Below are 14,167 nucleotides of genomic sequence, written 5' to 3'. Positions count from 1 at the left end.
AGCTGCAATGACCTCTTGATTTGAAGAAAAATGCTAATCAGTGAGGAAGAGTTTTAGTTTTGGGAAGAGATAGAAATCAGAAGGAACCAAATCTGGGGAATAGGGTGGATGTTCCAACAATTCATAGTGCAGAGCCCTTAATTTTCCCATTGCCAAAAAACACCTTTGTGGGCAGGTGCATTGTCCTGATGAAAAATGATTTTTTTCTTCTGCAAACCAGGTCTTTTCTCACGAATTTTTTCGTCTACTCTGGTTAAAAGATCGGAATAATATTTCCCGGTTATTGTTTTACCCCTTTCAAGATAATTAATAAACAAAATGCCTTTAGCCTCAAAACACCAATGCCATGACCTTTCCTTCTGATGGAACCAGCTTTGTCTTCTTTGGCACTGAACAACCTGCTTCTGTCCACTGTTTTGACTGCTATTTGGATTCTAGTGTGTAATGGTGAATCCAAGTCATATCCATAGTAATAAATCGACGCACAAAATCAGTTTTATTCTTGTTAAAACACTCTAAGCACTGTTCAGAGATTTTCATGCAAGTCCATTTTTGAACTGCTGTGAGCAAGCACAGCACCCATCTTGCGCAAAAGCTTTTACATTTGCAATTCTTCATGCAAAATATATCCTACACATTCTTTTGAAATGTCTATAGTCTCAGCAATTTCATGCACTTTGACTCGCTGGTCATCCAATATATCGTGCACTTGATGAATGATTTCTGGTGTTTTTGGACGTCCTTCACGTGGATCATCTTCAAGGCTGGTACAGCCACATTTAAACTTGGCAGCACATTTCTTAATTGTCAAGAACAAAGGAGAAGAGTGCCCATAAACTTTTATGAACTCCGAATGCATTTCTTTTGGGGTTAAACCTTTTACAAAGAATTTTATAATAGCATGATACTCAATCTTATCCATTTCAAGGGATACAGACAACACTTTTGCTTCAGACAGCTGTATAAAACGAACTACTTGATAGAATGATTTGCAATTTCACAATGATGCTTATGACAGATGTACCAACTTAGAAAAAAAAAATCTTGCCGATATTGCTATCTATGGTAGAGGCCAAGAACTTTTCAGACCATCCTTGTGTGCATATATGTGTGTGTTGAAAGTTTTTCCACGTGGTTATGCTATAAATTAAAGATGCCAAGAAGTTATATTCTTGGTTTCATCCTTTATCCAAGTGCAAGCAAACTAAGTTTGCAAGTGAAGTAACTTACTTCACAACTTGGGCAGATAATGGAATACACACAAATTGGCTCAGACACACTCCAGTACAGCCGCTCTGGGCTGGCAGACCATGCCTTAGATACCCACCATAAAATTCGTTGGAAGAAAACAAAAATAATTCATCGCAGCAAGTTTAAATATGAAAGATTATTCAAAGAATCTTCAGCAGCTCTAAAAAACGTTCCTAACCTCAACAAATTTGGAAGCATGAAACTGCCCCAAATTTGGGAGACTTTCATTATGAGAACTTCAGCCCAGCTGCCAAGACTACCAAATTATCCCGCAAGAGGGCACCATTAGGACTTTAGGAACAATATTAGTTTCTGGCCTTCTTCCTCATTTGCTTTGTGTTAGTTCCTGAGTGCACATACCATATCTTTATGTTCCTGAAGATGGCAATGTGACGTTGCCGAAATATAGAAGTTATTCATTAAAGTTACCTTTAATTAATATACTTTATATGCGTTGTTAATTACGTAAACTAATTACCAGTTGGGTGTAAATGTAGTTTTAAAAACAAAGGTGTACAATGTTGATTGGATTTTAATGGTATAGATGCGAACACAGATTGATAAGAAAATAACTATTTATTAACTTAAATGCTAATATTTCACTGGTATTATATCCAGCATCTTCAGAGCACACAAACAAAGTTTGTTACAGTAGCAAGACAACTGCAATCCAGTGTAACAGTGGGACTAGTATGAGTAATTGTAGCATGCAACACAAAGACTAAAGTCCTAATTAGGCACCATCTAAGATAAAAAAAAAAAAAGTGGTCCAAAGTTTTGAAGAAAAAAAAAGGATATTAATTTGGTATTAGGATGACTGTCTCCCAAATCTTTGGTAGATTTATTCAGCCATACTTGTTGAGGTTTGGAATATGTTTCAAGGTTTCTGCTGATTACAGGAACAACCTCTCTGACTTGTAAAAGCTTCTGTGCAGTAATTTTGTTTTTTTCCAATTGATCCTGTGTGCAGGGGTATCCAAAGCATGGTCTGCCAGACCCGACTTGCCATAGCAAAAGTGCCAGATATATTTTTTTTGTGTTCACTGAGGTGGATGTCCACAGTTCTTCCTGTCTGTCCATAGCAGACTCGATGACATGAAGAGGACACTGCATCGACTCCTGGATCTGATAAAGGAGAGAATCTGTCCTTAGGTGAACTGATGAGAGTTGCCAATTTCACATAAGGTTTAAATACGGTGCATAGTTGGTGTTTGTTAAGCACCATAGATATCTTTTCAGATGTGCCTTTAATGTATGGGATGGTGATAGTTTTGTTGTAGTCTTCTGTGATAGATAATGGGGATTTTTGGGAAGCATTTAGTATTTTATCTATCTTATAGGGATTATAGCCATTGGTCAGGAAGGTGTGACACAGGTGAGAAAGTTCAGCAGTGAGAGCAATGTCATTGGAACAAATTGCTCTAGCTCTATGGGTTAGTGTTTTTAAGATACCATATTGTTGAGAAGGGTGATGGTGTGATTGTTTATGTAAATATTTCCCTGTATGTGTAGGTTTTCTATAAACCGAAAATGATAAGAAACCTTGAGACATGTGATCAGTGTGTCCAGGACGGGCAGAGTGTCATTGGCTTCTAGTTCCATTGCAAAGTGGATTTTAGGGTGCTGGCTATTTAGATGCACTAAAAATGTATTCAATGTGTGTCTGGGCCATATGGCCAAATAGCAAACACATCATCAACATAGCATAGCCAGAGACTAGGTTTGAGAGTGGCTGTGTTTACAGCTAGCTTTTCCAGATGTTCTATGTAGAAATTGGCTAAGGGAAGAGAAAGGGGAGGATCCCTTCCCTTTCCATGTAAAATAACCTGTCTGTATTGTGAATTTAAATAGCTGAAATATATCAGGGGGAAAATTGTAAATTTAGTAAGTTAAGGGTTTTAGTTATTGGTACATCATGAATAATGAAGTGATATCAAAACTCACCATTGAGCATGAACTTTTTATGGTGTGGTTTTCTAAAATACTTTTTAGGTGGGTAGAATTTTTAACAAAAGAGGGAGAATTGTTGTGCAAGTGGCTAGTAGTTTGGCTAAATGTTTAGCAAGTTTATATGTGGGACTGTTTATACTATCTACAATAGATAGGGCGTAAAGGTGTACCTTGTTTGTGAATTTTTGGAGATCCATATATCCTGGGTGTTTTAACGTGGAAGGTTTGAGTTTTTTTGACTGTTTCTTTTGGCCAGGAAGTGACTTTGTTCAATAACTTGCACACCTTATTCTTTTGTGAGTTGTGGGATCTTGATTCTGTTGTATCCATCACTACAGTTGTATTTCCTTTGTCTGATTTGGTTATGATAATGTCGTTATTATTGCATAGCTCTTTTAGAGCCATGATTTCTTTATGTGGGATATTATTCCCCCCCCCTTTTTTTTTCTTTTTTTTTTTTTTTGAGTTTTCAAAATTCGAGTCATCAGAATTCAAGGAGAACCGGCCTACCAGAACAGAACTCGGGGGCCCGTAGGCACTGGGGGGGGGGGGGGGCTTTCGAGTTTTCAAAATTTGAGTCATCAGAATTCAAAGAGAACTGGCCTACCAGTCTGGAACTTGGGGGGGGGCACTGTAGGAGGCAGGAGGTGTAGCCCCCCCCCCCTAGTATATATATATATATAGTTGGCCATGCGGGATGGTCTGGCAGAGATTTTATTTTCATTGCATATAACAGAGACAACTGTTGATGTTGAAGTGACATAGGTGGTTCATTTGTCTCAACATACAGATTAGGGATAGGTGAAGTTCAAAATGCTCCAGTTGCAATTCTGATGGCTGGATGGCGAACAGGATCTAGCCATCACAGGGTACTTTCTTTGACAGAAGCATTAAGATCATGAATTGTGTGCAGTGTGACTATTTCACATGAAAAATTAGACATTGAATATATTCTTCTGATTAGACATTCAATCCTTTAATGGAGGCATATGAAAGGATTGAATGTCTAATGAGATGAACTATAATTAAATCAGTAATTTATTTTTTTACAATTCACTCCATTTCATTTAACTGACTGCTAAAATAATATAGACATTGAGAGCTATATGCCTCTGTACAGTTTTTTAAATTAGATATAGTAATAATTTAATCAAGGAAGGAAACATGATATGAACAGGAATTATATAAAACATTAAGTCTCATGTCCAAACATATAAGAATTCTGGAGGCTGGAACCTGTTGCAATACAAGCAAGTTTGAACAGAATTCTTTTTTTGTCACTCTCATTCCTCAAAAGGTTGCAACTTATTTATACTTTTTTTTATATTTCATTTTTTATATGCTTCATTTATTTTTGTACATAGTCTGGAATCTGTCTTAAAGGCCAAATATGGAACTTTCAGGCCTCCAATAAGTGGGGTTGTAATCTCCCACCTAAGAACAATCACAAACACCACAGCAGATGTTTGTGATTCGAACCCACATAAGCAGATTAACTATCTGGCCAACTAGGGGGGAGCTTCCACAGCTCAGCTGGTATAAACGAGTCCTTTGGTTGGAAAGACCTAGGTTTCATTCCCGTCTATAACATGAGAAACCTTTATCAGGTCATTTCAATCAAATGGTGGGTTAGACGATCTCATATGGAGATTTTTTTTTTTCTACTGGAAATTCAGGTTTGTCATCTCTCAGAACAAATAAAATGGCACAATTAATCTCATATTCACAGCCAAAAACCTCATTTGGCTGTGGATATGAGACCTGTAAGCAACTTGTGCTTACAGGTTGCAGTGGGGGGGGGGGATCACGTGCCGGATGCATTAATTCATTGTGATACCATAATAAGAGAACTCTACCTGTCCTCAGGGACAGATGATTTGAAAAAGAATCTGGGGTGGGAGAGGAACAGTCTTTTTGCAGAGTGACACTTTTCTGGGTCACATAAACTGACAACACAAGAATGTACCATAATTCCGGTAGAAAGGCTTATATGTTGTGTATTCTTAACTATTATTTTTGAGGAAATTACAATAACTTTAATACTTCCAATATTTCAGCAACGTTACACTGCCATCATCAGGGATCACAAAAAACGATATGTGCATGCAGGCACTAACACTGGGCAAATGAGGCTGAAGAAAGGCAACCAAAGTTGGGCCTGGAGTCCTAAATGGTATCTCCTAGTAAGTTAAATGGGTGGTATTAGCCGTTGGGCTAAAGATCTGAGGATGAGTGCTTCAAAAATTTGGAGGGGGGGGGATTTCGTGCATCCAAATTTGTTGAGGTTTGGAAAGTTTCTCAGGATCAAAACAGATTCCTGGAATAGCCTCTTATATTTGTATTTGCTATGGTGCAATACAGAGGCCTTCTTCCAGCATATCCTGTGGTTAATGTCCAACATATGGTGAGCTAGTCTTGAGTGGCTGTAATGGTGGAACTAAATGTAGTCCATGTGCTCAGAAATTCTGATATTAGTTGTCCTGCTTGTTTGGCCATAGTAGGACAGTTTGCAACTGTAAAGGACCTGGCAAACACCTGGCAGATCTTTGGTAGAGCAGATAAAAGGTACATCCAAAAAATTAACAAAAATCCTAAAAAAAAAAAAAAAAATACAACTTTACGGCCACCTACAGACCACATAAAAAATTGCCATCCCTTATCTGCTAATGAGAAGTCAACTCTCAGTTGTCTAGCTTGAACTCATAAGCAGCCCTGTTTTGAGCATTATCAGCAATTAAACAGTTGATCATTTTAGTCATTCAGGCTTGATGTATTTCAATTAAAGAAATATAATGCTAATCAGTCTGAATTATTCCATATACTGGACTATCAGCAGATATTTGGAGTATCTATTTGTTTTTCATTCCTAATGATTCCTTGGAGAGCATAGTTTAGCACTTACCAAAGTGGAGTAACCAGTCAGTTATGGTCTTTTGTTTGATACAATACTCTAACAAAGAAAATAGCATAACTGGTTGTTAATCTTCATTCATCCCCTTAACTTCTATTATTTTTCAACATTAATCTGTTTTCAATGAAAATCTGAGATATGATTTAAATGCTTTAGGATAAAGCAATTACAACTATGAAGTTGAACATGTTAATGAACTCTCATCTGCACTGGTGGAGGGGGAAAAGAAACCGGCAATCCTACTTGGAAGACTAAACATGGCAATAGTCCATTTTATGCCTCAAACAAGTAGTTCAGTAATGAAAGTCACGAAACAGATAATCTAGGTAGTAGATAACTTGGTAGAGATATTGAACCATAAATAAAATGCACAAAAAAGTACTAAAGATAAATTTTTCTTAATGTCATTTTTAGTTGCTGCTGCATTTTTCTATACTCAAATATCCTATGTTAACATACAATATCACTCCATGTATCTAAATTCCAGGTCTGTGAATCAGTGTTCTGTCAAGATGTCATATTTTGCTAGTTGGTCAATTACTGCTTGTTTGCAGCATAGCATAGCAAGTAATGGTATCATGGTCTCAAACACATCTTATACTTTTTTAAGCAGTATTTTTACTTCGGTTCTCTATTGATTTATTAATGGAAAAAATTAAGGTTGCAGAAATAATCTAAATATTATTAGACATGAAAAATATCAAGATCAGATTTTTAGAAAATGAATGCTGACATGAAAATTTAAAGAATAAAATCAAGCTAGATTAAAAAATATTACCTAATCTAGCCATAAACACTGTTACAACTTGAACAGTGCATAAACCTTTAATCTATCAGTGAATCATTTACAGCTTTCAGCACATACAAACCACATGTATACCATGCATATGGCGGCACTCAATATTCAAAATTGTCCCCCCCCCCTTTTGCCTTCATGCACACCTGAAATCTGTTAGGCCACATATCGATGGCAGCATGCACCACATTCAATGGAAACGCTGCCACTGCTCACTCCAAATCCACCTTCAAGTTGGCAATGCTGAGGTGTTATTTCTTGCAGGCTACTCTCTCAAGCTCTGACAACAATTTGAAGTCCAATGGATTCAGATCGGGACTTCCAGACAGCCAATCAGATGGTGATCAGGCACATTCGCCTCCAACCACTGTTGTGTGGTGTGGTCCTTGCCTTGTGTGCAGGGGCCACAGTTGGAAGGTCCAGTGCTTACTGTGAAACAAGGTGTTGTTCAGAAGCCATGACACAGGTCTCAGCAAGGTGTCTTGATACACTTTGGCAGAAGTTTTGACATCTTTCTTGCAGAAATGCAACTTGGATACTCCCTGATATGTCACTCTTCACCAAATCATCACTGATGTGAGGGTGCTGATCTCTCTGAATCTTGGGTGCTATGGCACATGTTGTGTGACTATCCAAGGCATATGCTTATTGTTGTGGCAGTTGAAGATTTCCATCTTCAATGGAAATCTTATCTGTGGAGAGAATATCTCCGTGTCTGTTGTTTGTGTACTGCCAGAGAAGTGCTTCTGATTTTATCATCCTCTGCTGCATAAGGTCTGGTGTTAGGAAGTGTCCAGTAGAATGAAAATAGGCTCTCATTCCCAGGTCATTAGTTATTACACGACATCGTTCTCTGTGAAATATTCTCCAAGGATTACAGCAAGGGTGTGTCCTCACAGCACTCAAAAGCTGTAGTGTCCTAACGCAGAGTGGTTGACCTGTTCTTTGGCAATCACATCTTCTGTATTATTATAATGGTTAATAGTCCGATACACAAACATCCTACTGATCCCAAGTGTTTTTTGCGTGTTGAAAATAACAGTTGGTGGCATTCCAACCTTTTGAGGTGCTATTACAGTTTAATGTTCTCATAATCTCACCACTGCACATTAAATCATACAACTAAACTCCCTCTTTACTGATAAACACGCGAATGTTGGCTGTGCACAGCACCAATATCTGAACTGAGCTCGCATAATTTATGGCAAGACTGCATATAATAAAATAATAAAACCCCTCATTATACACTGATGAGAAAAGAATATTTTGAGCATGTGATATGATTAGTAAAATTTAGGTCTATTTAGGGAAATTATAAAAAATTAATTCACTGCTTACCTAATAAATAAAGAATAAAATGAATAAAGAATTAGTGAAAATGCACAGTAGTAGTCCAGTTTCTGAAAAAAAGAACAAATAATCAAAATTCAGTTTTTCATGAAACTTTCATATTGCCATATAAGATAATAAATTAACTTTATATACATCTTGTGATTTATTTTAAATAAATGCAAATGCCTATTTCATTATAAAAAAAAAAAAAAAAAAAAACCAAGGTTCAAGCTTTAATGTTTGTTGTTTTTATGAAGTCTTGGAAAATGTGATTGAATGATCAACAATTGAATATTACTCAAATTTGTAAGTAATACTGTAATGGTGAGCATTAATAAGCTGGTGATGGGCAATATATAGCCTCTCCAGGTAATCTGATCCTATCTTCTTAAGGTGACTAATTTCTGTAGCTGGAGAGAATGCCATATGTGGTTTGACTTACAGGAACAGATAACTACTGTGATCTTCACCACCACCTTACTTATTGTGGGTCTGAGATAGCTATCCCCATGTTTGATCTCCAGAGCAGGATCTGTTGTTTTCAGCACCCTAGCCCTACCTAAATGACAAGAGCAGTGCAAGTAACCTGTTCAGAGTATGCCAAACACATGCCATTAGAGAGTACATGGGACCAAACCTCATTCATGATAATGATCAAAAAACTTATCAAATAATTCTGATACAACTTAATCTGAGAAATATGTAGTTCTGACATACTGATACATGGGAGGAAGGGGATGTCCAGGCCACACAAGTAATCTGGGTGATTTCTGTGAGTGGGACATGCCTTTAATCCTACATTGAAATGTGCAACAAAAGACTGCTATTCTTTAATGATCTCTTTAGTACTCCCTACTCTTTAATAAACCTTTCTCTATCACCAACATTTATGACCTTAATGCAGATATAAAAGATGTACAGACATCTAAAACTTGATTTGCTATTTCCAGCAGATCTCAAATGGCAAGACCACTGTCAACTATCCACACTACACACAGCATGTTTCTAATGTCAAAGAGGACAGATGCACCTGTGCATCTGTCCAGAGAATGTCAAATCTTGAATCACTGCTTTGTGATCTCCTTTGGTTGAGAATTTTACTGCCCTATTCCTTTGCAGTCTATGGTTTTCCAATTATACATCAGGATGATGAGTCAGAGGATGAGTCAATAGACTGCAATAAGGTGGCTGCTCTTCTAAACACAACACTCAGACCAGTACCTAGGTTGTTTGCATACAATTTGGTGCCTGCATGTCATGCCTGAATGGTGAAGCATAGGAAGTAGACACATAGTCTCAACAGCTGCCTTGATGTTTCTGTTCTAGTGGCCTCATTGTCAGAATGACTGCACCATAACAGTATGAAAAACTCTTGCTAGCACTGCCTTTCAATGCATGAACAGAATCATTGCAGTGGCTAGCTGGGATTCTGACTTAGAGGCATTCAGTTGTAATCCTACATTAAGAACCTAAAGGCATTCACAGCTCTCAGTGTATGTGAAGTGCATAGTTGGCTAGATGCATGGCCAAGCCATGCATCTAGCCAACTATGGCCTCTTATATAACTTCACAGAGTGAAGTTATATAAGAGGCCATATAAGGTGAAGATCACAGATCAATGTAGTCTGACACTTCACTAACACCAGGTCAGAGTTTCAGATTTGGCCAGTTAAACTTACACCTATTTTTCTGAAAATTTATTAATTTGTCAAGTATATAGTCCAAAGACTATATACTTGACAAATTAATTTTACCTAGTTTATTTTACCTTACAATCTACCTTACATCTAACTTAATCTACCTTATTTCTAATGCTATGACTCCAAACTAGTCCTATTTACGATCACATTTGCAGCGTACCACTGGTAGAACCCATCACTGTGGCAGGTTGTACCATCAAGTCTACCATTGTTAGTCAGAAAGCTTTTTTAGATCACAGTAGGTAATTTTAATGTTGTATGATATCTGTATTGTTCTATCACCCCATGTTTATGAAAATATCTTCTGTTCAACTGAAGTCAGTTGCATGCATTATAAAGCAGGTGCATAATGTTATGTTATCACATCATATAACATTTATATGTGCTGTTATTACTGTCCAATATGGTTTGTACATTTGCCGTGATCACATTCCTATGAAGAGCAACAATAAGCAAATATACAGCTATCTTCTGAGTAGCACCTTTGGTTTTACAGACATCTGACTAATAATTTTTTTTCTCTCTCTTAACTGGTTTATGTATTTGAAGTGAGTCTGTGGAGTAAGTTTAATGTAGCTACTCATCTGTTGTTGCACAGGCAAGCTGAGTAATTTTGATTGCTATCTGAATTTGCCAGATGTCTTGTAAGTTTATGACCAGCTATTTTGCTATGTGCATGGTGAACTGATATTAAAATCTGCAAAAAACATTCTATTCTCTTATCAAAAAAGTGTATGAACTTTAGTTATAAACTGGCAGATCAGGAATGCATCAGAACTTTCCACATGTTGCAGCAGATGTAGGCATGGTAATTAAGAGAATTATTAAGGAGTAAACATTTGTCAATGATATGTGCTATACAATGATATGGAGAGAACCTAAAATTATTGTTATATCTATCAAAAAAACATCTTCAGCCAATATCAAAATGCACATAGAAAACATAACAAAACTTCTCTTGTAAATGTATAGCTACTTTAAGGCTGTTATTTCTTTATGTGGAATATTGCTTTTGGGGATGGGTTTGGTCAACAACATCGAAAAAGAAATAACTGTCTTACAAAGCTATACAATAAGAAGTTTGCTATAATCAAAGCAGATAAATGAATCTAACAGAATACAATAAATGTTCTTCAAGATCATTGTGGAATAAAATATTAAATTAATTGTTGACAAAAGTTACATCTTAGCACAGAGAATTTGTTAACAAGATCAAATCTTTTCCCATAAAATCATCTAGAATATATAATTTGCAAACTTGATACCCAACTGTTACAGATACTTTTAAACACAAACTTGCTAAACAGTAGGCAAAATTACTTGCTTTCCCTTGGAGGTAATCCTCCATCCTCTGTAAAAAAAATTCTGCTCACTTTTATTAAAAATCCATTCAGCATTCATGATTAGCTTTAATATTACTTCACTATTTGCTAAAGATACCACTAACAGATACCTTTAATTTGATTGTCTTATTTTCCTCCAAGACACACTTAAATTTCTTCAAATTATTTATAGTACATAAATAATTTGAAATAGTTTGAAGTAATACAAATTTATAGTGCATAATTCATGCAGGAAGTTTAAAAACATACAAATAACTATATGAGGCAGCAATGGGTTCCCCACCCTTTTTCCCTGTTGGCCAAGTCTACATAGAACTTAGTTACCGTGTTTGTTTGGTCCCATGGTTCAGACACATTAGATACATTTTAGTGCATTTAAGCAGCGAACATACAAAAATTCACTTCATAGTAGAAAAAATAATTAAATAACTCATGATACAATTTAATGAAATAATTACAGCACAAAAAGAAATAATTAAACAGCATGCTTAATTATCCCTAGTTTCAATATTTCATCACTGTCACAGAGACATCTTAAGGAATACAATGTTAAAATTGTAATGACATACAAAACCATAAGTGGAAGAAATTAAATGAGACTAAATGAAGACTAAAGTCTTATGAGGGGCAACCATTTGATTGCCCATTGTCTTCCATTTGATTCTGTTCAAGGTATTCAAGGCACTGTCTGCTAGACCTGACTGACAATAGTCGTGGCGGCAGATATTTTTTGTGTTCTTCTAGGAGAATATTAGCAAATTCCCCACAGTTTGGCCATAACATAAGGTGTAAGAACAAGAAAAATCGTAAACACCTAGAATAAAGAGGGGAGAAAGTGGATCCTTAGAGCAGAGAAGGGGAACCAGCTTCAAATTATTATTAAATCATGAGTATAAACCAGCACTAAGCCTAAATAATCATCAATCAAATAATGTCTGTCCTTCCTAGATATACCAGTCACACAGGTTTCAAATGGTCTGTGATTTCTTTTTTCTATTTATAGAGGACCACCACCACACACACACACACACACACACACACACACAGGAAGATGAGTATTCAAATTCAAAGATGAGTATTAATCACGCCATCTTCCAGCCCAATATGCAACCTTAAAGCGCGCGCGCACACACACAGAATAAGGGCTATTTGTTTCAATGATGCTGCTCTTGTTCCTGAACTACTACCTTAGCCACACATTTTTTGCCAATGGTGATAACACCTCCAAAAAATTCTCCTCCTCCCCCCCTCATACTCAAGGATCACAGCAAATCTATTATTACTATCCCTTATATCCAGGATATATCTGAAAAGATATGCCAAGTGCTTATAAACATAATCTCTATACCACATTCACACCATACATCAAACAAGCAACTCATCTGTTCACCTAAGGACAAACAACAAACTTTATTCTTTATCACAATCAGGAGTATACGAAGTACCCTGTACTTATGAAAATGTAGCTTAGTATGGAGAGATAGATCTGTTGGCATCTATCTCAGAACATATGAAATACATTTAGCACCATCATGTTGGCACATCAGAACTGGAAAACTATACTTCACCCAAGATTATGGAAAAAAAACTGAAGTGGTATATAGAAGTCAAGTCACAGAGACTATTTTTGAAATCGGCAGCTGCTACAAAACATTCTCCAAAAATCTGGAGAACTATCATTTTAAGGTAAGCTCAACTGTACACTTCTCTTTATCTAATAATATATCCACACTAACCTTTACACATGCAATACCTATCATAACTCATTCAGAGCACTCAACTAATTCTGGTCATCCATTCTACTCATTCACCACTCTCAAACCAAAAAATCTAGTCCACACTTAGCATACACTTATACACAACATCCAGGGGGATCCCTACTTCCTTTTCTATTTGTCACGTGTTTAAAAATTTCCTTTGTGTCAATCTTATAGAATCCCTTCAATAACATATCAGGTCCCCTCTTTTCTGCCTATCAACTAAACTATGCAACCCACAAACTTCTTTGGCCTATCTTCATAGAGAGCATTCCACAGACCTGCTACCAGATTGGTCACTCATTTCCGAATGCTCTTCAACATTTTCAAACCTCCAAGAAACTCAGGTGACCAAATCTGTACACAGCAGCAGTTAATATGCAGCCATATTATAGTCTTATAAAGAGCGATCATAACCTCCATAACCTTACTTGTTCTTTGACATCCACGAAATCATTCAAGCTATTTTACCAACTTTTGCAATGTGTTCCAGAATTTCAATCCTGTCTGACATTACTCCCCAAGTCCCTCACCTTATCAGTTTCTGGCAATCCAGTACCATCAATGGGATACATTATATGTAACCATTTCAACCCAAACCACATAAGCTTACATTTTGCAACATTAAATTGGCAACCATTATGCTTTGCTTATAATGCCAATTTATTTAAATCATCCTGCAAAAATATCTACACCACCTATATCAACCACTGCCCTCCCAAGTTTAGCATCATAAGAAAACAACTAAATATCTCCCATTTAATTATTTTCCCATATCATTAATATACAAATAAAGGAGTAGTAACCCTATTACAGAGCCCTGAGGCACTCCACTAGTCATCACACTAGATTCCACGTCACCATACAGTACTGTCTGGTGTCTGTTTCAATAATGAAATACTGTGAGTTTTTACAGAAGAAAATTCATGTAAAAACTTTATTAACATAAAATTTTCACCTATCATAGGCATTGTCAGTACAAGATCTTGTACTGATGATGCCTATGATACATAGGCAAAAATTTTATGTTAATAAAGTTTTTTATGTAAAGCCACTTCCTTTACTGAATTCTGCTGTCACTATTATAAAATAGTGAGTAAATTATTAAGGCAGGACCTGCCTTTTAC

The 14,167-nt window shown here is 36.4% G+C and overlaps 1 protein-coding gene across 1 annotated transcript in view; it reads right to left on the bottom strand.

Annotated features, from left to right (window-relative positions):
- The window catches only part of PGAP3 (Per1-like protein PGAP3), a 162,586-nt gene that overhangs the window by 71,679 nt on the left and 76,740 nt on the right, over window positions 1–14,167 (bottom strand). The window contains exon 4 of the mRNA XM_090394240.1: window positions 8,247–8,308. Within this exon, the coding sequence (XP_090250366.1) occupies window positions 8,247–8,308 (62 nt within the window). The remainder of the gene's footprint in view (window positions 1–8,246; window positions 8,309–14,167) is intronic.

The sequence above is a fragment of the Typopeltis vanoorti genome, chromosome 6, assembly GCF_054136105.1.
Source record: "Typopeltis vanoorti isolate ZY-2024b chromosome 6, IOZ_Tvanoo_1.0, whole genome shotgun sequence".
Classification (NCBI taxonomy): domain Eukaryota; kingdom Metazoa; phylum Arthropoda; class Arachnida; order Uropygi; family Thelyphonidae; genus Typopeltis; species Typopeltis vanoorti.
The sequence above is the reverse complement of the archived record's forward strand: the minus strand, read 5'-3'. Positions and strand labels throughout refer to the sequence as shown.